The sequence below is a fragment of the Argiope bruennichi genome, chromosome 6 (assembly GCF_947563725.1).
Source record: "Argiope bruennichi chromosome 6, qqArgBrue1.1, whole genome shotgun sequence".
NCBI lineage: Eukaryota > Metazoa > Arthropoda > Arachnida > Araneae > Araneidae > Argiope > Argiope bruennichi.
Genome location: NC_079156.1, coordinates 109,006,818 through 109,033,730, shown reverse-complemented (window position 1 = coordinate 109,033,730; position 26,913 = coordinate 109,006,818). Strand labels below are relative to the sequence as shown.

Below are 26,913 nucleotides of genomic sequence, written 5' to 3'. Positions count from 1 at the left end.
TGTAGTTGCGTCATGCATTTTTTTAAATATATAACTGAGTCATTTACTGTAAGTATAAAAGTTGATTCATGTGAAAAATGAAAACTATTTAATTAAAAAAAAATTCGGAATAAAAACTGATTAGTGCCATGATAGAAAGTGATTTATAATTTCTTCACTGTCAAATAACGTTTTAGGTTTTGTCTAAAAAAGGTGTAAAACATCTACAGAACTAAGCAAATAAATTATTAATATTTTATAGACTGCATTAATCGTGTGATTGGGTTAGGTAAGTTTATAGTGTCCAGATTTTTAATCTGTATGGTCTTATGTCATTGGTTGGAAATATAATTGATAAAGTTTATATTCATTATTACTAGTAAAATAACTCAGTCGATATTTTAAGGATTTTTGTATATTTGATTTCGTTTACAAGAAATGGCCGTGACTACACGTCCAGCGTGTCAATGAAATATTTTCATTACTTTTTTTAAATGCATATATAACTAATTACAATATTTTTTTTAACATAAAGATTTCACAATCTTTCTGTTGGAATTAATACTATGACAAAATGATTTGTAAAACTTTCATATCATTTTGCTGTCAACAAAAAAATGTGCCAGCACCAAAAATGTTTTATTTGTTCACTCACCAGGAGTGAAAGAAAGTTTATATTTTTAAGGATCAGATATGTTTAAGTCTTTCGTTTTCATTATTGCAAGTTCATCAGATTCTTTGAACATTTCCGTTCCTTCATGGAACATTGGCTGTAAATAAGATTGATAGGTTAAACAGACGATACAGTCTTGTACATTCAACTAATCAGATGAGGTTTCATTTACTTGATGATCCAGACTTGGCGATCGCCATTTTCATCATAAGCAGAGGTAATCTTAAATTTCTTCGATTTCGATGAAGAACTTGGCGAGGAAAGGAGATCTTGTTTCTTTTCATCTATATAATAATTGTTTTTACCTTTGTTTTTAGAAACAATTACAAATACTTCTGGATTGCTCGCGGAATTGCTTGACACATCTGCTGACGAATCTTGCGCGTACTCCGCATGAACCGGAGGCGCTAACATTATCTTTTGTGGAGATTGTGCTAAAGTATCACCAAATATCTCCGACTGTTGACTGGAAGAGGTCACATCTGGATCTTCTATGACCAGTACGGATGGATTATTGTTGTTTTCAGATTGCTGTTTCTGACTGGACATATCCAGTAGCTGACGCACCACTGAGTCAGCTATGTTCAAAGAATCCACTGATGCTGCTGGCTTCCGGATTTTGGTTGGGATGCGAACTGCCTTAACTTGCATGTCCGATGGCAAAGGTCTGTAGACTTGATGGTCATTGTAAATATTTGAATACATGTGCGAAGATGGGGATGCCATGTACTGCGGTAGCAGAGATACTGTTGATGGTGGAAGCATTCTCACATGGTGGGAAGGGTAAGGCCGATAAGGATGCATACCGTACACGACGCTGGAAGTTCTGGATGGAAGTGCCATCTGTTGGTACATGCTGGGAGGAGGAGGTAAGTACTTCATATGATGCCTTGTAGCAGACGCCTTCATTGGATCTTGGCGCATCAGATTCATCAGTGGCTTTAAGGGGTTCAGAGAGAATTTAGAGGTGCCAACTCTATGACGTGGTACTTTTAATCGGTTTAGTTGACCAGATGTTGCCGTCCACGTGCATGCCAGAAGAAGAAAAACTAAAAGCTAGAAGAAAAGAAACAAAATAAAATATTATAATTATGATATAAGTGTATTCATTTTAGTTTTATGAGTAAGAATATACTAAGAGCTTTCTATATTTTATATCATGCTCTACATTGTATGTGTGCGTGATTTTGTGATGCAACGAAGAAGCAAAAATAAACTCACGCTCAACTTAAAACATTTTATTATTGAATTTAGAAGTTATGTGACAACTCAACTCTAGTTTGTTGATTGACTGGTGTTCGAAAGATTTGATATACGCATAGCGCTATTTCTGTTAACGTCGATCGTTATATTTAAATGTAAATATTAAATGTTCTTGTCGTCTTACTTTGGATTGAATTATTTTAATAAGAACACGCCTAATGTATGACAGCACGACTTCTTCAGCTTTGCTTTATATCATTACATACTGGTGACCCGGACGTGATCAGTAAATTACATATTAGTGACCCGGGCTGTACAGTACTAAAATGGGATACAATAATGAGCCCATTAACAATACTAAAATGGACGCAATAAATATACTTGATATCATCGAAACGCGCATATGTAAGATGGCAGTAAGTTAAAGGAAAAAAAAAGGGGGGGGGAAGTAATGTGATTAATTATTTTTCAAATTCATCACATTCGAAAAAAAAAGTGAGCGTTGTAGCAGTTGCATTACTCTTATCTTCTCTTTGGATACTAGATGGCGATACCTGATTAGGCCATCCCATAGTGCATTGCGATGCGATTGTAATTAGAATGACATGTGATGCTGAACTGTTTAGCCGTGCGCGTGAATGTCTTGTCTTTGTGTTTGTGCTTGTTTAATGTGTGAATGTGATTATTGAAAGAAATGTTCCTAAAAACATTCGTCCTGTTGCTCCCTGCATGGATCATAATAATCTACATACCACCTCAGCGTAAATAAAACTGATACCATTGAAAAAGCTACTTAACGTATCCGAACACGTTCGGAGCAATTTTTTTAGAAAAACATGGTGTAGACATACTTTAACCATATTTCTGGGTTCAAGACTATTCAAAATTAATAATAGGGTGTCAATATTTGAAATAAACATTAAAACTTTTTGAAAATTGGCATTTAATAGTATAAATTTAAGCAAATTTTTAAAAGACTTTAAATTGGATACATCAAAAACTATTACTCTCATCCAAACAAAACTTATACCAAAATAAACTGCATAGTTTTCTATAGGGAATGAACTACAAGCGTATGGTTATAATAATAAATGAAAATTTTACAACCAGTCGAAGATTTATCATGAAATTTTTAGTAACTTTATGACGTTATTATTCAAAGAATAAGCTGTAAAGTAAAAAAAAAAAAAAAAAAAAATATTCACTCGATTTAAATTCTTTTTGTTCATTCCCTAGAAAATAGAATAAAGACAAAGTCCACCAAATTTCATAGTAATATGATAATTATATTTTGTGTTATTTGATTTGGAGTGAGCAAGAATTAAGAAAAAATCAGTTTTGAGAAAAATGCATTTAAAGTATATAGTAACATATTTTAATAATAAGTTATGAGTGCACATACTTAAAATTCACCACATTTATAGGTTATTTATACCTTCTTTCTCCTAATATTTTAATAATTTTTTTTAATCATTTTAATTTTTTTCTGGCAATTTTTACATTTGAATGCCGCTCAGAGTAATTTATTCTCTCTTTGTCGAGATCAGTAAACGCTCTAACTGAATTTCTACTAAGATACACTTTAACAATCTTAAGAATATTCACTAATTCTATAAAACTTACGTTAAAATGTATTACAGGCATAAAAGCCCCTAATCTGAGAATTCGGAGCTCAACAAAGACATTTTTAGGTACAAATTTCTACAAAACACCGTTGAAACTCTCATTGGCCCTTTGTGTTTTTCTGTGCAAAAAATTTTCCATATTTAAAACTAAATTTGTGTTTATACAAATTTTTAACATGTTTTTGATCCTTAAAATCAGTACTTCCGGTTATTTAAATGTCCACTTCCGGTTTACCTATCTTTACGAAAATATTAATATCTTGACTTCTAATTAGCATAGAGACAAAAGTAAACCTGTTTTGGATAGCTCAAAGACTGATCTATTCAATAATAAAAAAAATTTAATGTCGTTTTTAGCGAAAATCGACCTTTTTAACGTGTTCGAATACCTTAAATTTTTTTAAAAAGTGATGTACGATGTTCTTTTATGCAATAATATGCATTGCAATTATTGAGGATAAACGACAAAATTTTGATTAATTAAAAAAACTCTAACTGGTTATGCATTATTAAAAATTGATTTCAGCATCGAATTCAGCTTAACGGCTTGTCTCGTAGAGCATTTTGAGCTATTTTTGTTTTATGGGTATTATACCACTCAATTTATGGCTAATAATGTGTTGTCAAAATTATTATTCCATTTTTTTTCTATCGAAACGCTTTATAATTGTTTTATTAATTTTAACATGCAAATCGTTCGGATTCTTTTCGCATGTGCATGATATTAATGTTGTAAATATTAAAACTGATTGACGGTAATTTAATGTCCCCTACCCCCCAAAAAAAGAAAGAAAAGAAAGGTGGGGGGGGGGGAGCAAATACATGTCAAAATACAAAATTTTAATTCGCGGCTCAACAACTTTTCCTTTTTAGATTAGAATCTCACGACAGAGGTTTAATGTATCTTCTGATTTCTTTGAAGAAAGCATGAGGAGTTTTCTAATAAATAAATAAATTAAAATCAAATTACAATAATAATAATAAAACGCAAATATTTATATATGTTTTCATTGCTTTCAATTCACGAAAACCACAATGCGCACGAAATATTGAGAGTAGCATCAACATTTAGAAAGGTAAGATTGGTATTATCATCGTTTAACACGCAACTACCCGTCAAGGAAATCAGTGATTCGTGAACTTTTCAATAAATATTTATCCGACTGATAGCTGATGGATACTTTTCAGTGACAATACTTCTCCCGGCTTACATAAAAGAACGAGCAGAAATAGGTAAATAAAAAAAAAGTTCATCATCCGCCTCGTAAAGATTTCAAAATGAGATCTCAACCTAAAAAAGCAACGTACCGATCCCGAACGTGAGGCACCTAACGTCGATCGCCCGTTGCTAATTCAATGCTTTTTGTTCACCTGTTGCCTACGGGCATGAAAAGATGAAAGGAATTTATGGAAGATCCGCAAATGGCTGTGTTTATTACAGGTTTCATAAAATGGCATCGTCTTGTGCGCTTTGTTAACGCTCAAATGCGTTTTTTGGAAGAATATTCAATCAGATCAAATCTCGATTGAAATATGATTGTTGAATTAGTAGACTCAAGGAAATGTTACAATATGAACATATCAGTAAATCTAGCGGGATTCAGATATATTTGAATGGTTACTTTATTGAGGCATATGATTTTCATGCAAAGGCACTTGGTATCTCTTTCTACTAGTAAAGCAGAATACGTAACTGTCTTTTGGCGATTTTACAGACCAAGACCGTTTGACTTAGTACTGTCATACTAGATTACCTACCTACAAAATACAAATATCTACAAAAATACCTTTGTTGTTTGTTTGTTTCTTATGGCACTTGCCACTGACAAGCCCGCTGTTACGAAGACAGCGATTTAAGCCTGAGGGGGAACGTCTCTTATTTTTTATAGCAGCGCCAACTAGGCCCAAGAGTACGACTTTGCCACTCACGCATCATTCATTCGCTTGCACAACCCTTTTTACAGGAGGGCACATTCACACATCTCACAGATAGAACAACCATGCCCAAACCGGGACTCGAACCCGGGACGCCCAGATCACGGGGAAGACGCGCTACCCCTATGCCAGGACGCCGGCTAAATACCTTTAAATATACCTACAAATATATTTACAAATATACCTACAAAAATGTTTTTGAAGGGCGAATATATGAACCTTGAAACAATTACTTTGAATTTTCAATTAATTAAAAATTAAGCTAGATTTTGGTAATTTTAAATTATAACTTTGAATGGCTACATGATTGAAGTATATGATTTTCATACAAGGACGCTTAGTATCTCTTTCTATAGTAAAGCAGAATATGTACCTGACTTTTGGCGCTCTTATAGGCCAAGATAGGTAGATTACCTATCTACAAAATACAAATACCTACAAAAATACCTTTAAATATACCTACAAAAATACCTTTAAATATACCTACAAAAATACCTTTAAATATACCTACAAAAATACCTACAAATATATCTACAAAAATACCTACAAATTTTTTTTGAAGGGCGAATATGTGAGCTTTGGAAAATTACTTTAAATTTTCAATTAATTAAAAATTAAGCTGGATTTTGGTGTTTTCCTATGTTAACTTCCAAAAATATTAATGCTCAAAAACAATTTTTGTTTCATTTTAAATTTAAAAAAATCTTTTTAATGATGCCAATTAAGTTAGCGTGCAAATTTTTCATAATTGATGATTTTCTTACAAGAAAACGTAATACGCATTTATATTTAATCACATAATTAATAACACATGCTATTCATAATATGGATAATCATAATCAAAATCATAAATATGAGTTTGTGACTATATTATACAAAGAAACTTCATATATTTAATACTATCTATAATCCGGATAATCGATTTATCATCACGTTTATCTCAACCAGATTTGCATAATCAGCATGCTGAATATAATTTGGATAAACAAATTGTTGCCAAACTGCCATACAATAATACATGTTTTTCTTACAAAAGATATATTTAATAAAAATAATATCTGTAATTTGGAAAATAGAATACTTATTAAATTTATCAGAGTAATATTTTGACTGTATGGTGGAAACTTGCGGAAAAACAGTGCGACCAATGCAATTGTTCTACGATTCTATTTTGGCCGTACATAGACCGCCATGCGACGTATAAATACCCTTGTTCAGAATATATATCTTTTCTATATTTTTACAGGATATCCTTCTGAAATTTCCAAAATGATTTTTAAATGATATTATAATTGATACTTAATATCACTTTGATAGCTGATACAATTTTTTTGTCCGATATTTTGATGATTATATTGATTACTATAATAATTTAGGATTTTATTGACTAAAAACTTATTTATTTAAATTCTCTTTCTTCTTGAGTTAGAAAACTTTTAAACAAAGTTTCCACTCGTTGATTTCAGTTGTTTACTTAATAATTTTAATAAATTAATAAAAGTTCAAATCTAGATTTAGTTAAAAAACATTCTTTATATTTTTAAACTCAATCACGCAGAATTATATAAAAAAATATTTTTTGATAAGAATAAAAAATAGTAAAAAAAGAAGCTACGATAGCTAGGTAAATCATAATAAATGAATTGCAAATTTATTTGTGAATTATAATAATGGATGAATTTTATTTTTATTTTAACGTAATAAATTTATATCTCTTCAACAGAGGAAAATTTTGGAAGCATTTTTAAATCGATAGTAAAACGAAATGTATCTATTTATAATGCTTTTATATAATAAGAGATAATAAATGTATTTAATTATAATGCTTTTATATAATGAATTGTTTTTATATTTTTAAAAACATCGTGAATGAAAAATAAATGACATGAATAAAGTAATTTATGTTTCAAAATCGCAAGTGTTAAAATAATTTCGTATGCGCAAAATTACGCACTTGGTTATGTTTAGATTTCAATTTGTTTCACAATTTATATTTGTACTGTAAGTGCTTTATTTCTAATTGTCCATTTAATATTTTTAAGTCATGCATCTAATGAGGGAAGTAATTAAATATAATAGAGAGAGAGAGAGAGAGAGAAAGAACCAACGCAATGCATATATTCTTAAAATAATGCATAGTTATAATGTAAGCACCAAAAAATTCACTCCATGAAGAAAGTGATTCAAATCATCAACTCTGCTAATTCCGGTTTGAACCGGATTTTACAATATCAGTATGGAATTAGTAATGAATAGGAATTTCATGACGCAATATTAAATACCAAACCTTCTTTAAATATGAAGGATTGAATGAATTATTATCTTCTAAATTGCAAAGAACGTACTTGAAAAGAAAGTAACGAAATCAGTGAAACCCACGTGAGGAAAAAAAAGATAAGATATTTAAAATCACGCATCAAATTATATAATATCTCTTAACTCAAGCAACGGTGAACCATAAAATTTCCCACGTGCATTGCATTGATAGAATGGGTTCTTGTAAGTAAATGAAAAAGAACAAAAAGCACAAGGTTGCCAAAATGAAACATTCAATCAATCTTTAGTGCGATAAAAAATTACGAAAGTTAAAACATGATGGAAAAATTTTAAATATGTATGATAATAATAATTATTACACAAAATTATTTTAATTATTTATTATTAATTATTATATTATTATTTTATTTAATTATTTATTATTTTATTTAATTATTCATTATTTTATTTAATTATTCATTATTTTATTTAATTATTTATTATTAATTATTATTTTATTTAATTATTTATTATTTTATTTAATTATTTATTATTAATTATTATTTTAATTATTTATTATTTTAATTTTCTCGTATACGAAGAATAAGTATTATAAGCGTTAAAAAATTCGAACTCGAAATTTCGATGAATCTGCACACTTCAAATCTTCCTGAGTCCGTAAACACATTTTGAAAATTATGTCTATCTATGAAAAAATGATTCAAAAACGCTTTGAACTATGCAGATGAAATTTGGTGTGTGGTCTCAACACTAAATTTGTAAATTTCTAATAAATTTTGAGCGAAATCTACTCAGACGGTATCGGTCTATCTGACTGTTTGAGAACAGGCCAACATGGTAAGTACAAAAAGGAAATAAATGGATGGGTAAAATTTGATAAAAAAATATATCATTTAAAATAAATTTGTATCACATTTTAAACCAAATCCTTTTAGGAGTTGACCATATCTGTACTTTTTATGCTTGAAAAGGCGGTAGCTCAAAACGCGTAAAGAATTAGATAACTATCATTTGATACCAGTTTTAGCGTGTAAAGTATATTTGTCAAAATTTGAACTAAATAGTATAAGTTCCACCTTTCGCAATCATGTAAATGCTATAACTCAGAAAAGCAACGAGTAGATAGTTTCAGGTTTTAAAGATTACATCTTTATTCAATTTTGAACCGAGTCTGTCAAAATGGTTGGCCGTCTGTTTGTGTTTTCCCATACATGCGTATGTTATAATTCAAAAATGCAACATTTTGCATCAATGAAATTTGTTATCTAATCATGCGACTATTTTTGAAGCGGCCGAAAAACTAGCCTCAAAAACACACATTCAGATTCTTTTTCTATTTTTTTTCTCAGACCTAAGAATCACACAGTTCTTATGTATGAGACTCTAAAAATAAAAATCTGAGCATTTGTGACATTCAGGGCTTTGTCAAAAATCCACAGTTTTTATCTGAGGGAGGGGGATAACATTTTTATTATAGCATGCAGGAATGTATCCAGAGAGACAATTCCCACTGGTTCTCATTTTTCTGCTTTTGAACAGCATTTTATTGATAGAAATCTACATTTTTAATTTAAAAATCGTATACCAAAATTTTTAACATTTCAGCTTCTTGCGTTTTTGTGCCCTCGTTTTCACAAATAAACACGCGGAAATATCTCATTTTTTTTTTTTTTTTTTTGACTCAGATGGATTTAAATTTGAAAATTCATCAGATGTCAGTGTTGAAATTTTTATCAACTACTCTGCTTTCCCATTGAACAGATCGAATATAGAAAACAAAAATGCTCTTTAGTTTTCGCTTTTTAATTAATTATATTACACATTAAAAATAAGAGAAATTATTTATTTAAAATGCTATAACTGAATTAACATCGAACACTGCTTCCGAGCCTCGGTAGCCTGGTGTAACGATCTCGTCTTCTGGGACTGAGGGTTCTAGGTTCGAGATCCGATTCCACAGAAGAACCATCGTGTAAGCGGGTGCGATGCACGTTAAATCCGTCGGGGGCAAACGCCCTCCCATCTATTGTCCAAAGGTCACATAAAGATTACGATGTAGTCCAAAAATAGCCTAGTGCTGCTTTAAAACCGGACGCTAAACTAACTAAACTGAACAGAAGCTGCTTCAGTTCTTCCTTAATTTTTCAGCTTAAAAAAAGCAGAAAAATTTAAGATTTATATCAAATGTTTTTCCAATCGTCACAATAATGTATTTAAAATTCTTTTTTTTTTTTCTTCAAAATTTACTATTCCTCAATTTTTTTTCAGCTTAAAAAAAGCAGAAAAATTTAAGATTTATATCAAATGTTTTTCCAATCGTCACAATAATGTATTTTAATTTTTTTTTTTTTGAAAATTTACTATTCCTCAATTTTTTTTCAGCTTAAAAAAAGCAGAAAAATTGAAGATTTACATCAAATGTTTTTCCAATCGTCACAATAATGTATTTAAAATTCTTTTTTTTTTTTTTTAAATTTACTATTCCTCAATTTTTTTTCAGCTTAAAAAAAGCAGGAAAATTTAAGATTTATATCAAATGTTTTTCCAATCGTCACAATAATGTATTTTAATTTTTTTTTTTGAAAATTTACTATTCCTCAATTTTTTTTCAGCTTAAAAAAAGCAGAAAAATTTAAGATTTATATCAAATGTTTTTCCAATCGTCACAATAATGTATTTTAATTTTTTTTTTTGAAAATTTACTATTCCTCAATTTTTTTTCAGCTTAAAAAAAGCAGAAAAATTTAAGATTTATATCAAATGTTTTTCCAATCGTCACAATAATGTATTTAAAATTCTTTTTTTTTTTCAAAATTTACTATTCCTCAATTTTTTTAAGGAACAAAATAAACTGAAAAAGAATTATTTTATTCTAGGTTCATATTATCCACTTTTGCATATTTTTTTGTTGTTAAAATGTCCCCATCTAGATTTTTGTACAATGTCGATATCTTAATTATACTTTTTCAATTTTTTTTTTTTTTTTTTGCCAACGAAATCTTTTGATAATCTATATCAAATGGACTGAACTTCATGCTTGAAAGGATGAGAATGACAACGTGTAGTTCAGCTGTCACTGCTTGTATAAATCAGACAGATACACATTTTACACTTGAATGCCTTCGACCATACTTAAGAAGTGCAGATGAAGACAGTTTGGCGCAAAAGGTTCAAGCGCAAGTACAGAAACATTTTGAATAACATTATCTCTCTAGCTTAAAACGATTAGTATATACTTAGTAGTATGATGTAAGTAAAATGAGTAGTAAAATGTAAAATGAATAAAATCTAGTAAATGATCTCTCTCAAAATAATTACTCAAATATTAGATTAATAATAATTAGTAAAATAAATAATTAACTCTAGATACATACATACACACACACACACACACACACACACACACACACACACACACACACACACACATATATATATATATATATATATTAATCGCCAAAGATTCGAACTCAAGATTTCGACGAATCTCTCCATTTTGGATCACCATGAGTTGGAAAAACACTTTTATTGGGAAATGTCCGTCTGTCTGTCTATGGCAAAGATAACTCAAAAACGCTTTGAGCTAGATATATGAAATTTGCTATATGGTCTTTACATCAAACTTGCGGATTTATATCAAATTTTGTGCAAAATCTGTTCATAAAGGATATAAATGCGCTAAAGTTTTGTCTGAATGGATTGCCATTCGGTACCTATACCACTGTGACTTTATGAATCGGAAATAATTCAGCAGTTTATTAAAAATTAATATAATTAATATAAATTTATTTATAAATGTTTTGTATGAATTAATTACTTATTAGTGAAAATAGAAACATTGTGAGAGGCTTTTTCGAACTGGACAGAAACCAGTTACACAGAAAGCTCTTGTCTAGATCGTCTCAAATGATGCAAGATCTTTTCCTTTGTAAATTAAAAAAAAAAAGAGAGAGATACGATTAATTCCCTGCAAAGTGTCTTTATTTAATTTATACAGATAATATAGAATATGTATTAATTGGTTAGAAATTTAAGAGCAAATTAATAAGAAACTTACATTAGTTCAATTAAGTTACAAACTATTTTTAATACTTGTAACAAAACAAGGTAGCTTAAAAGTCAAAAACAAATAGATAAATTACAATTTCTTAAAATCCTTATTTTTTTAAATCAGGAGAGAAAATGGAGAGAGTATTGCTTGAACTTTGATTATTTAAGGTGTCGTAAAGACTAAAAAAAAAAAAAAAACCCAAGTAGAATAGGATTTTTTATCATCAATGAAGGACTAGAATTGCTGAAGACACTCACTCATAAAAATGCAATCTGGATTCTGTCAGATAGTAGAAGCTCAATTCAACACTTGGCGAATTGGCATAGTGCCAGGGATAATGTGGAAGTGAATATGCTCAAAAACCTAAAACGCCTTTCCTTGTCTCATACATCGGATAACCTCTCATGTTGGCATCGAGGGGAATGAAATTGGGACACCCTGGCTAAAGCGGGAGCTGCCTCTGTTCTTACTGAAACTCTTACCTGCATGGGAGCCAAAAGCCAAAATAAAACCACTTGGTTTGTCACACCAGTACATCTCTAGTATAAGAGTAGTTGTCCAGGGGACACTCTGACTCTTGATTGTAGTAGGCAGGTTCAGACTACTTTTAATCGCTTTCTCAGTGGGAACTATAAAATATTCTGAGAGTTCTAAGCGCTTTGAAGTCTGCTCAAGTGTTTTACGGAAGAGTCTTCACCTGATCATATTCTTATTTGTCTGGGCCTCACAAGGCAGGATCTTGTTGACAATCCATTGTTAGTGTTGGACTTCCTCAGATTTCACGATTTCATAGACTTGATGTAACTCTGCTGTTTTTGAGAATGGGCAACAACAACAACAGATTCTTTATAAACATTTTTACAGTTATCATGCATAATAAATAGATTTCTGCAAAAAATTTTTGCTGCCTCCTTGTGGTCCCCCAGAATTTGAAGTCATCGGATATCTAAGCGGGTTCTCTGTTTTTTCTAGTGAAATATGAGGTGATATTGGCCTTGCTTTCGGCAATGAGTGGATTTTTTGCAAGAGGCTTGCTATTTTGGGGCTTATTTTACAAAGCGTATAGATTCCTATTAACGATGCGTAATGTCAGGTTATTCATATGTGCGCGGATGACAAAGCTTTGTCATTAGCGCATATTTTAAACGATGTTTTTATTTGTAAGACTTCAATCAAGCAAATTAGACGTAAGTGTAAAGAAGCAAATTTTGAAGGAAAAAAAAGAAAGAAAGGCAGTAACAATATTAATGAGCAGTTAAATGATCTGGTAATTATACACAACATAAGATAACAAGCTTATTTTTATATCTTGTTAGTCTTTTCTTACCAGAAAAGTTTCCTCAAACAAACCCTCTCCCCTTTAAAGACACTACTTCTTTTTTGAGCATTTTAACTTTTAAATATTGTATAAAGCATTAAAATCCATTTGCATGCTTGATTCATACTAACGTTTAGAATCACGAATTTAATTTCGATTGTAGTTGATTGTCCTAGATTATTTTTTCATTATTTTTCTGTTGAAGTCAAATTTGATAAATTGGGAAAATTCAAATTGTATTAGTAGCTAGATATATAGGAAAGTTCAGTGAATCGATCATTTAATACCAGTAGTTCCCCAGTTAACTGAACTAAATAAATGAGAATAATTCCGATGATTTTAAAATTAACCTTCAAAACTTACACGCACGCGTGCGCACGTGCACGCGCGCACGCACGTGCACGCGCGCACGCACACACACACACACACACACACACACACACACACACACACACACACACACACACACACACACACACACACACACACACACATACAGCTGATAAGCGAAATTTCATATGGCTAATAATACACAAATACATTTATTAGAAAGTATAGGATCATTCCCAATGGTTAAAATTAATTTGGCACAATCTACAAAATATTGTAAATAGATCAAAGGAGCAAAATGTAAAAAAATCTACAGTCATTATTATCCTAGAATTGCGATTATTGAAAATCAAGATACAATTTTATATTTTTTTTCACGAATGGTAATTTAAAAAATATATAATTTTTTTATGACATGGAAGGTTTTGCACATTCTGAGCATTTATCTAATTCACCTATTGCATGAATGAATAATTAAGCCATAATATATATCACTTCCAAGCATGCTTGATGAGTACAATGATTAACTGAATAAGAGATAGTAATTTGTCATTTTTTTGTTTTGAAAAGCGATCCATTTGATTTCCGATGTTGCGATTTATTAGTACATTGAATAATGAAGATCAAATTCTAACCAATTTTAATTTAAAGTATTAATTAATTCCAATGAAAGAAAATTCTTTTATATCTGTAGAGTACCATTTTTTAATGTGATACTAAATTTCTAAAATTTTAATCAAAGGAATTTTCTATAATTATATGCAATTGTAACCCATAGTTTGTAAGTATTATTTAAAGCAACATTTCAATCGAAATTTATTGTAATCAAACGATCTTCATTTCAGACGATAATTTGAAGTCTCAGTAAGTTTTTTTGCATAAAGAATTATTATAGTAAATATTTTTAAATTCTTAAAAATTATTTGAAAACACAGAATAGAAGCATAAAAATTGAATATTCTAATGTATTTAAAAATATCTCTCGCTAATTTATATTTGCAAGCATACAATGTATTATGCTAAAATCAACATATTTTAAGTTAATTAACTCATGGAAAATGAGTAATGAAAATGAAACAAACAAGACTCATGAGGTTTAAGAAAAAAAAAAAAAAAAACTCATCTTATAAATGAATGTTTATTGAATTTAATAAAGACTAAGAACTGATTTTTTAACCCGAAATTTCATCAAAATTAAAAGAAGTAAAACTTTTTATATAATTATTCTAAGAACAAAGCTCAAATCTTTTTCATCATTTACTCAGCATTCCTCTTTATTCTAATAAAACCAACGAAAAAAGAAAATTGCGAACTAAAAAACGAGCTGAATTTTTAGTTTCTTTTTTTTATAATTTAAAATGAATTGAAATTTGATTGTTTTCTATTCTAAAAATGAACAATTTCAGGTTTTGACTTTCGAATTGCAGTTGCAAACAGTTTGGAATTATAATAATCTTATAAAATATAAATTAAATTTTTTTTGCACCTGAAATTTTGTTCAAAATTTATAACAATAATTTTATATAATCAAACCATACTTCTATTTGGATGTTCGATTAAAAACTCAAGAATATAATTTTTGAAACTCAACGAAAGATTAAAAAAAATAATGGCTAGTTTGGTAAAAATAAATGGCTATATAATAAATGATTGATAGAAATGTAACGGCTTAAAATAAACAGCTATACAATAAATGACTATTAAAAACATAATTACTAAAATTAAGGGCTACAAAAAAAATTCATAACGTAATTCAAAAATCAAAATCCTACCACATCATTTATAAAAGTTTGCAAGTATTATATAGTATAACCGAAACTCTCAGGCTTCTTTTTGGATGTTCAATCAGATCGAATAATCAATTCTTAAGATTACAAAGAATTCATAAAAATTGGCATATTTGATCTAGTCATGCCATATTATAACTATATTTCTTTGAATTTCCCAACAAAAATTATTTCCTGAATCCTGTCTGCAAATTTGTTGCTTAACCTAATCCACAGCCTGGAGCAGTGAAATCTTGAGATTGGGAACGGGATCCTTGAATATCCTGAACGGAATCACGCTTCCCTGGGTCAGCCTACTAATCTAAAGCACTAATTTTTTCTCCTATTCTTGATTTAGTCCGCTAATAATACAATGCATGGATCGACGAAGACGTTTCCCAGAAAACTTTGTATCGAATAAGCTTCTTTCTTGAAACACTCCATGTGAAATGGAGCATGTTGAAGAACAGACAGATACGAACAATTCGTTCGTCCGTCTTCTGTTTGGAAGTTGTAATTAGTTTCTTGATGAAGGGTTTACAGCGAAAGGAAATGCTTATGTAAGAGAATTTTCATCGATTTTGTTACTCAGTGTAATAATAGACGTAGAATCAGATTTGGAAAATAAAAATCATTCTACTCCCAGAAAAGAATGTTTCAAGAACACAAAAAAAAGGAAAAAGAAAAAAAATTGATAGTATTTGGTTGTAGCAATTATATAAGTTAAATGACCTTGTTTTTGAAAGGTAATGCTTTTTTTTTTTTGGAAAAATCAAAATAATAGTGTCATATATGTTACTTTCTATATATTTCTTGATTTAGCAACAATAAGTATATTTTATACCTAGTAAAATAAAATTTTTTTTATAAATTTACTTATTTTTTTTATAATTTTTCAATTTTTTTAATAATTTTTTTTTACTGACATAAAAAAAATGTAAGTACTCTTAAATTTTTTTAACGATTTTTTATTTTTGATGTGTTTTTAAGTTAGTTATTTATCAGTTATAAAAATACTGAAAATTTAGTTGCTAACTTTTTTTTTTTTTCTAATTCGATTTCTGGCGATTTCAAGTGTATAAAAATTCCAGGTCTTAATTTTGGACTTCTAATTAACATTGGGACTTTAAAAAAGCAGCTAATTATTTGATTGCCATTATTTTTATTTTAAATTTGGCAATAGTGTGTCTATTTAAATTTTGAAGCGAACTTGACAAAAACCAAGTAATTCTAAAATAATTTTATGTCATAGAATTGAATATGCTAAGAATATATTTATAAGAAAGTAGAATATAAAATATTTACGATTTTTCATTATTAACAATTAACTTTAAAGATGGTTTTCATTATCTTTTGGTGTATATGTTTAAAAATATGAGAGTAATACGAGACAATTATTCCATTAAGAATGAAGTGCTTCAAAATTGGTTGAATACTGATTGAAAACTCGTTGAACGGCATCTTTATAATGGAGATTTTCATTCTGATGGAAAGAATCAATTTATTCTATGTCTCCTAAGCAGATCTGTCAGTTGAAGAAATATTTCTGACTGCATTTCTCATTAAGGAAAAGGAAATATAGTTGGAATTATATCTTATGTTAATATTATGAATGTGTCAAGAAATAAAGATAATAAATAAATGCAAGCAAACGATGATGAAAAACAGCTTTATATTAAATTTTTACTACTTTGTAACATTTAAATCTCTTTTAATAAAACATTTTTATCTAATACATATACATATAACGCTGCTTATTTTTTAACATCGAATCAATGAAAAAAAAAAATGACAAATCCTAAAAAGACCACTTTTTAAAAAAATGTTATTATAATGTCCAAATCTAGTTAAGGAGCATCTTCAGATGCTGAGTCAATTTCCTGTTTAGTAAATTTTTATTTAAAACAAAACCTTTCCTTGAATATGAGAAACTATTTGTTCCCAAGCTCTGAAGCTAATCATGGGCTGAGAAACTTAATTTTTCATGTGTAGAAAATCTCCATTCAAATTCACGTTTTGGGTTGTTAAGATGTCATAACTTTCTCACCATTTTGTATCATGTATAAAGCGTACATTTGTACAAATAGTTTGTAACAAATGTATTACAGTAGAACGATTTTTTTTTTAAAAATTAGTCAGTGTATTTTTCAAACACCTGGGCTTTGATATTTTTTATGATTATTTCATATACTATAATAGTAAAACTGGCTGAAACTTTATAAGAAGCAAAATGGTTAGAATACCATAGTATATTGGTAAATAAAAATATCAGCAACCAAGAAGTCATTTAACCTGTCAAATAATAATAATAATTGATATAAGCTAAGAAGAATCATGGGAAATCACCCCCAAGAAGAATCATGGGAAATATAATTTGATGTTAGTAAGGTAACGCCATCTGTTGTATCAAAAGAGATGGTGGTAGAGTTTTGTAACCGCTACAAAGGTAAAAAAAATATATATATATTTCTGTAAATGCAACAATAATAAACTTTCCTTAGATACATACGAATCCATGTAAGTTACATTAAAGGCATTTTTATAATATTTAAAATTGCAAAATGTATTGGATGTGAAAAAGATAGAGTAGATAGGCTTATGTAGATAATCTTGTTCCACATGATGGTAGGTTAGAATCTCTGGCGTATTCAAATAAATAAAAGTATTAACTATTAAAGCTCCAAAGATTTTTTTTTTTACAAAACGAATACTTTACTTTAAACAGGATTATTAAATTGATGTCTTTGCAAAACAAAATGGATAACAATTATATTATTTTACTTCACTTTTATTCATTCTTTTTTTATCAAAAGTTAACAGGTTGCATATTTTTTATAATCTATGTAATTACTTTATGCGACATGTAAAAGACACCTCTAGGCAGATAACTGAGCATACGGTACTCAAATTTTGCAAATAATAATATTATTGGATAAGAGTTACCTTTTTTTGGCAGTAGTTAAATTTTTGAATAGTAGTTACTTTTTTGGGTTGTCTCATAATGAAGCAAGTAGGTACTTCGTTATCAAAATATTAATTAAATAATTCATTTTTTGTGTTTAATTAAATTAATGTTAACTCCAATATAATAAGTCCATAAACCTCGGACTATATTATTTCATAAAAACAGTTTTTAACTATCAAAAATCTAGATTTTCAGTGATACAAATTTTATTTCCCATAAAATTTTATATTTATTCTTTAAAAATATTTTGCCATGATGCTTTTCGTTGTTTTTATGACTGCGTTTATATGCATTCACGTTTCGATAATATTAAATGCATTTTTTTGTGTGTCGGTATGGTAGGACTTTAAAAAAAATAATATTAAATATAGAAAAATAAAAATAAAATATTATCGTTGTTGATTTAGAGGTTAGAAACTTTAATTTTTTTCTACTGACTTTTGAATTAAGATAAATCGAGTATACTCTTTCCACTGCGATTCTTTAATTTCGTCGGATAATTGCTACATCTATTTTTGTGAATGTATTGAAAATTTCTTTCAAGTGATACGCCAAAAGAAAGAAGAAAAATGGGCTTTACATTGTTTTATCTATTGCTACATAATCTAAAATACTTTTGTCTGTATTTTATCGAATTACTCTTAAGTTATTTTTATAATTTAGTAGCTGGTACCCGGAGCGTTGCTGCGCTCAGAAGAAACAATTTTGGAAATTTCGGCAACATTAATTTAGGAAAATAGCTAACAGCATCCTGTGTAGAAGATGACTAGTCATTAATAAGAAAAAAAAATTAACGCTTGCACCACCAAATATTTTAAATTTTATTTCACTCACATTGATTGGCATCAATCATAATAATTTTATTTTGTTTGATATACGCACGATTAACTCCGACTGACATGTGTTGTTTGCCATTTACTGTTTGTCTTTTGTCCATTCTCAATTTTTAAGTTGAATCATAAAAACGTATGAAACAATTTGTTTAAAAATTTTATTTAAATTTACTTTAATTAAATTTTATTTAAATTAAAACACAAGTTTTATTTGTGTTAATTTTACTATGTCTATAACTTTCGTGCACATGCAAGCAATACGTTGGCCAAGTTTCATCGCAAGCAATTGAACGGGACTACATGAGGTACGAACAAACAAAAATTCATTTTTATATATTAGATTTTATTCTGAGTGACCACACTGCTAAATTCCTTATATCCCCCAAATAAATGTTTTTAAATGAAGCATAAAGAAAATAAATTCACTAAATTCTAAAAATAGCCATCTAACGCTTTCCATTAACGAAGCTGAACCTGAATTCAAATCCATTTTAACGAAACAACCATTAATCATTGCAATCTGATGATGATGATGCGTTTCGATTAAAGGGTAGCCAGCTGACCACACGCACAATACAGCCTTAAAATTTCCCCGCTCTAATAAATCTTTCATTAGATACCGTTTGTTGCTTCCTTTGATTCGGAGTCGAACTCAGACTTCCACCGGACACTCTCCTTGGACATGGCCGATTGAATAAAAAACCGCCAAGATGTGTCTTGATTTGGCGGTCACGCGACCCATCCGTGACATGACAGCTGTCACAGAAACTTCCATATAGCCAAAAGAGCGTGTCGGGACACTGCTAGAATGAATTGATAAGTCAGTTGCTGGTCATTGATGCATAAGCAGGTTTAAGTTTAGAATAGATTTGTGCAGTGCGTGTTCTGCAGAATTAGATATTTAACGGCATTGTTTACCAGAAAAGGAAACAGCCCTCCCTTTTTTTTTTGTTCTAAAATAGAATTTCTTAAATAGAGGTTGTGGTATCAAGCAGACATAACATTTTTGTCTTATCCTTCTATATTAATTAGCAAACATAATATAGAAAGTTATTCTAATCCGGAATATCTCATCGACATTTTACAAATAAACATACCTTAACCCTAATAGAACACAAATAATGTACAATATTGTATGCCATTTTTCAACATTCTCAGTATTGTATAATATTGCCAAATATTGATTAATATCATACAATATCGCATAATATTGTACAATATTGTATCTGGGAACCGGCTACTCCGCCAGATCCAGAATACAGAAAAAATTGAACGATCGGACCACCAAGACAGCAACACTGGGGGAACTATAGTTGAGTCCTAAGGACCATCACCGGCCACGGTATAATACTTCCGTTGGGAAGTACGTCTCGTCAACAGTATGAGGTAGCGGACCCCGATCATTTCTGTATTCACCCAGGTGGCAAGAAACAACCACCATACCGGAAGTTTCCTATCCTCATTTCTTAGATGCACCCCACCCCAATAGGTGCAAATAAACATACAGAACTTATGGAAATCCATTGATAAACTTCTAGGAGAAACAAATATAATCTAAGTAGAACATGGAGTCGCAAATGGAAAAGTCAACAACTCTAGGGGACTCTAAGTCACAGAATTAAGTAAAAGGGGAGAACACAACAGTTGAAAGTCAATGGAATACAAATTCACATAATTAAAAATCAGTCACAGCATGACATATACAATGCTGCAGCTGATAGTATGCCCTGTCAGTCGCAGCCTTATATAGGTCATGTTGAAATAGTATGCCCCGTCAGCAACACATTTTCGAATAAATTTAAAATGTTAAAAGGACATTTTATTTTATCTGGTATATTTTTTCCCTTTGGTTCAATTTTTTGGCGAAAAGCTTTCTCCTCTTTTGTGACTTTATTTTCTATTGCAAAAACATTTTCTTGTCTATCAAGATCTCCATAAGAAATTGTATGTAAAGTTCCAGGCTACCATGCATAAAATTAAGTTCCCATTTCCATATTTCCGAATGCTTTGGCAAGGTGGGAAAAATTCATTTTTGTTAATGCAACTAAATTTCGTTTTTTTTATGAGCCATAAATGATTTATTCTACTATTTTTGCTTTCTTTTTCTGTTCTTTCTCTTAGAGATAAAATTTGTTGCGACATCGCAATAAAGTTTGTACTTTTTGTACTATTTTAAAAGCTGAGGATCGGGAATTCTTTTTAAAAAACAGTTCTTAAGTCCCTAAGATCTTCGAGAATGAATGATGTTTTAAGCCGGTGTTAGACAATTTCTGAAAAATCAATTTCAAATTTAAAGTTATTTTCCTGTTCTAAATTGTTACTTACAAAAGTTACCTGGAATCGATTTTACGGAAAATCGCTTGGAATACTTGGAAAAGACTAAAAAGTACCCGATGTTTAGAATACGAAAAATAAATTATTTAAAAGGAATAACAAGCATTCTAAAACTCTGCCCTTACACTATTTTTTATAATTACATTTTGTACTTTTTTATGTTTTGTTCACTTTAATATAGCACTTTTTCACTTTTTTATGATATAAAAATATTTTTAAAAATAAAGAGGGCTTATGATCTCTTCAGCCTTGAATTTAACAAATTCTTACACATAAAATGAATCTCAAAATAGTTTCTAAAATTACTTTTTTTAATTGCTTTTTTATAAGATGCAACGTGCATTTGTTATTGAAAAATTGAACCTTAATTTTGAAACAAGAAAAATGATTAGTGTTTATATTAAAATTATTGAAACAATTATTTTATTTGTTAATAACAATAATCCAATAAATTTTATAATAAAAATTCTTCCTCGTTGAATTTAATTTAAATAGATAGCGCTTTCATTTATTTTAGCAATAACAGTTTTCTTTTCTTTTCTTTTTTTGAGCAGTAAGAAATACTTTGACCTATATCAGTTCATTTTAATAAATGATTGGAAATTAAAAATATTTTAATTAAAATCTAATTATTTGGATAAGATAAGAATGCTGCTTTAAAATAGAGCAATTTTCTTTTCAGTTCATTGAGTACAACTAGAATAATTAAAAATTGATTTTAAAAATGTCTAGAGCTTTGTTGTGAATCTCTATATTTAAAAAAAACCCACATGCAATTAACTGAAAGAAATTTAATAAATTTGACCGTACTAACTGTTAATAGTGTAAGTGCATGTGTTTGTTGAAAGTAAAAAATTATTTTAAGTTAACTTTTGTTTTAGTTAAATATTTTTTAAGTTCTAGTCGCCTTTGGCGATCAGTTTGTTCACCCATATTATTGACTTTATAGACCGTCAAATAATTTATGGAATGCATTAAAAAGACATTTGCCTTTTTATTTGGTATCATCGAAAAACATGAATTCAATTGAATCAACTTACTGCAAATTAAAAAGAATATAAATTACGAAATAAAAGCGGAACTGGAAATCCTAGTACTAAATTAATGATTGGTCATGATTGTTTTGATGAATGAAATTGAATTCCAAAACAGCATTTAAAAATCATTGTTGTATTTAGCGTATCAAATTGAATTAAAAATAATCTTAAAATTAAGGAGGTGGTATTCTACGGAAAGGAGATTGATATAATTAAAAAGGTAATTCTTTTTAGTTTTTAAATAATACAAAAAACATTTTTTATCAGATAATTGTTATTTATGATATGGACATTTCGTAGGCAATAGTAACTATTACCCATTTGGTGATGGTTAAGTCAATTTTTGAGCTCGATTCCACTTTCTGCTTGAAACCAATGGATTCAACAAATTCTTGAAACCAATTGTAAACCTGAATGTATTTCTTGGTTGATAAACAGAATTGTCTCCTGAAGATATGTCTAATTACATTTTGTAGCTTTATTAATTAGCAATGCGATAGGTTGAATCAACGAAGCTGTAAAAATGTCCAAAGAAGCAGTCTGAAATTCATATGATGATTTGTTTATATATGACTGTTGCCATTCAACAATAAATAATATTAAGTTTGAAGTAGGCTTGTACATGGATCGATGCTTAAAAATTTACTACGAATTCTCATAATTAGTTAGAGAATTACTTAAAAGGAATCTGATTCTTGAATCATTCTTGGTTAGCCAATGATATTCGAAGGTTAAGCAATTTCAGGTAGGGTTTGAGATTAAAGATCCGCTTCGAATTTGCGCATCGTAACTTGTTAAGTCTACTTCCATGGAACAAACGTCCACTCGTTATTTTGGGGTTTAAGTGCGGTGATCTGGGAATTGACACAGGGGTTGCTGATCTTTTGATTTAATTATGGTGAAAAATTATCTTATCATCATTTGATTTTGGCTTAAAATTGCTATGTCCGTTCTAAATTAAATCTCACATAGCTTTAAAATGGAATATTAAACAAATCGATTGGTATTAATCTTTTTTTCTCTCAAAATATTATTTTGATAACGATAAGTATAAAATATAATTTCGATAAAAATGTCTAGTTATTTTCTTCATAAAAAGTTAAAAATAACACATTTAAAATTGCATTCATCATATGTTTAATTTTGATTGCATGTTTATATATATATATATATATATATATATATTTAAATGCATCTTTCCGACTTGTATACCGATAGAAAGAAAAATATTAACTCCTTAATCTGCTTTCGACATAGCAAATACTAATAAATGCACATAGTTTTCAAGTTTATATTGAAATAAAAACCTATAAAAATAATAATAACTGGAAAACTGTACTTATTATATAAAACATACAAAAAGGTTTAAAAAAATAATTGTGCACTGTACTAACTACAGTCTGATCGCATCGATAAGCTTAATACATATCAATTTACATACTGAAATATATCGAAGGAAATGCAATACAATTAATTAAATTAAATCAAATAAAAAATAGCAATAAATAAAATAAATAGACAGCAATAGCAATAAAATAAAAAATCAAGCAACATTTTGTAATTTTTAAGTACTTGAAAAAGAAAGAGAATTTCACGTCACTTTGGCGGGAATCTTACATAGAAAATAATCTTAATACTGATTATACAGTCTTTCAGGTTTTTGTAACGTTAGATAAAAATAAAATAAATCAAATTAATTTAAATAATTCAATTAAATTATTAAATAAATTCTAGAAAAACATTTTTTTCCTTGAAATGCAATATGTAATCTTGAAACTAAACAAAGATTTGATAATATTGTCACAGTTTAAACAATATAATTTAATGAAGCCTTTTGTAAACGCAGTGTTTCTATAAGAAGTGTTCATTTACATTCAGTTAAAAGTACTTTAAATTCAATTCCTAGCTAATTTATTTGGTCATTGAAATTTCAAATTTTAGGTGTATGCTAAAAAATAATTGGATTTGATGTTCCTACATTATTTAAGGAAATTTAAGAATGACAACAGAAGGTTGAAAGCGAATATTAGATTTTTATAATTTCTTTTGCTAAAGGTATTATTAAGTGTAAAAAAATACCACTACTACTACTACAAAAAAAAAAAAAGGTTTTGTGAAAATAAATGAATAAAACTTAGTGAAAATTATTCTCTCATGAAATAAATTGCCCTTTTTAGTGAATAAATATTCAGATTTTATAAAACATACATTGGCCTTCTTATTGTTCAAAAACTGTTAATTTCAAAGGCAGGCAATTTTTTTTTTCATAAAAGTTTTCAAAATTAGTTATTCCTAATTTACTTAGATACTTGAACAATTGTCATTCAGTCAACCTTCTTAATATGCCGAGAAGCATTTTAAAACGTAATCAATTTTTCACATTTTAGATTATTCTCTGACTGTTCTATTAATTCTCTCATATCTACTTGATTTTTTATTCTAATTTTATAAGATGAACCTAAATAAAGAAAAAATACTACTAAGACCAAAAAGAACAAAGAACAAAACGAAAATTCTACTATAAATTGAAGATGTTATGATCATTACGTAGTAATTCACTATCAGTAATAGTTCAAAAGGTGTTAAATGAGATCATACCATTTTTTTAAAATTTTACATGTTTCTATTTAACCTGCTCGTCAGTAATGTTAAATATAAATATTATATAGTCAGCTTTGAAAAAAATATTTTAATAATATCATCCTATCATTATTTTGCTTTTATATGAGAAAGAATAGTGAGAAATTTTTCTTTTTCATACTGGTAGTGGTATTATAACTCGTCTTGTATAATCGTTAAATATTTATAAATTTAAAGAATAAATAAAGCATAAAAGAATGCGACCTATTATTTAAGATAAAAAGAACCCTAAAATTGAATTGAGTTAATTCATAAACTTAATAAATATGCCAGTTTTTGTTTGGTAGAATCGCATTGTGAAAACGATTTTTAAATCCAGCTTTGAAATTCATTCCGACTTGTTTGCTCTGGTAAAATGCATATTTAATCCTTTGAAGTACTGTTATTTATTTATATAAATTTAATTTACATAATAATCATTTAAATACCTTCAAAAATTAATGCATATCGAGTTTAAAAGCAATTATAGTTAGAAAAAAATGTATATTATATTTTTAATAAGCATATATAAAGAGAATATTATGTATGACCAAAAACGATAACATGCACGAAAAAACAGGTTTTTGAAATTTCCTCTTCTTTAAAAGCAAAGCATGAAAGTAGAAAGTTATAAAGATAGAAACATTTGTATAAAAACTTTTGAAGGAGGAATTGCATGAAACAAATTGACGCATTATTTACACAATGCTAATGAAATATTCTTCTGTTTTTTTAAATCTAAAATATATCTTTTTGCACTTTTTAAAGAGAAATGAATGATTACATTAATTTGAAGTTGAGTTATTGATTGTGTACTTGTATTAAACTAATAAATATATTAAAACGCTTTTCTGGCTTAAATATTTTTAAATGCTTCGCACCCTCAAATGAAGAAAGTTCAAAGTATTAAATATTCAAAGCACTCGATTTCATTTTAAAATCAAATATACAAAAAAATTCTTATTTTGGAAAATTTAAAAATATTATTAAAATTATGTATGAAACCAATAACTTCGCAAAACAAATATTAAAATATTTTTGAGTTATTTCTTAGATATCTTAATTTATTTACTTTTCAAATGAGCAACATACTAGAGAATTTATTCTAAATTTGATTTTATAAAATTCTTTTACTCAAAAGTACATAGTTTTGAGCTTTCAATTCAATTCTCAATATTGTATAGAATCCAAATACTTTTGATCATTCTTCTTATTATTATATTATCGAAATTTTCATTCTTCGGCTTTCTAAAAAATGTAGAAATAAAAAAATCTGCTTTTTTAGTTGAAAATTGGGATGAATGAACTCAAAGATTCGTTTATGTCTTTATATTAAGAAACTACTTATTTTCTATAGCTATAAAATCTTATGTTGGCTCTTTCAATTACAATAGATATTTTATTCTTTGCTTTTCTAAATTTAATCTAACAGAAAAAAAATTCTTTAATAAATCTAAGTGATTTTCAAAGTCAAATTTGTACCAATTAAAATTTTCTGAAATTCTATTTCAGTAAAAGACAGAGAAATGTAATCTATTTTTTTTTCTATCAATACATTAAAAAAAATTCAAAAATATGTTAAAAGAAAACGATTTCTATATGTTGCCATCTCCGAAAACCGCAATTGTCCTCACCTGTGTATCCGCCATGAGTCGCATCCGAGAGATGCCAGAGTTACTTTTTCTGGAAGTGTGAACACAACGCGCGTTCTTCACAAAACTCATCAGAACAATCCAAGAAGACCTCGGCTGGCGGTGGCTTTTATTTTTTGAAAAACTTGGAAGATGATCGTCGGCAGAGACCTCTAGGGGGGAAGGGGGGAGAAGAAGTAGGCCTCCACTCATCCGCAACAACACAAACCAACACAAAAGAGATTGAAGTTGAATACGCTTGGCTTGGTGAGCGACCCACTTCCAAGCCGAATCGCGGATCTATACTTTGTGTTATTTGAGGCGCTTTACCGAGAAG

At 28.8% G+C, this 26,913-nt stretch overlaps 1 protein-coding gene across 1 annotated transcript; it reads right to left on the bottom strand.

Moving 5' to 3' along the window:
• LOC129972512 (uncharacterized) lies at positions 1-26,870 on the bottom strand. The gene is made up of 2 exons (XM_056086668.1): positions 26,580-26,870; positions 1-1,708 (listed from the first exon to the last, which is right to left on the bottom strand). Exons 1-2 carry the CDS (start codon positions 26,787-26,789, stop codon positions 821-823), a joined length of 1,098 nt encoding a protein of 365 aa, XP_055942643.1. The 5' UTR covers positions 26,790-26,870; the 3' UTR covers positions 1-820.
• Between the last annotated feature and the right edge of the window lie 43 nt (positions 26,871-26,913).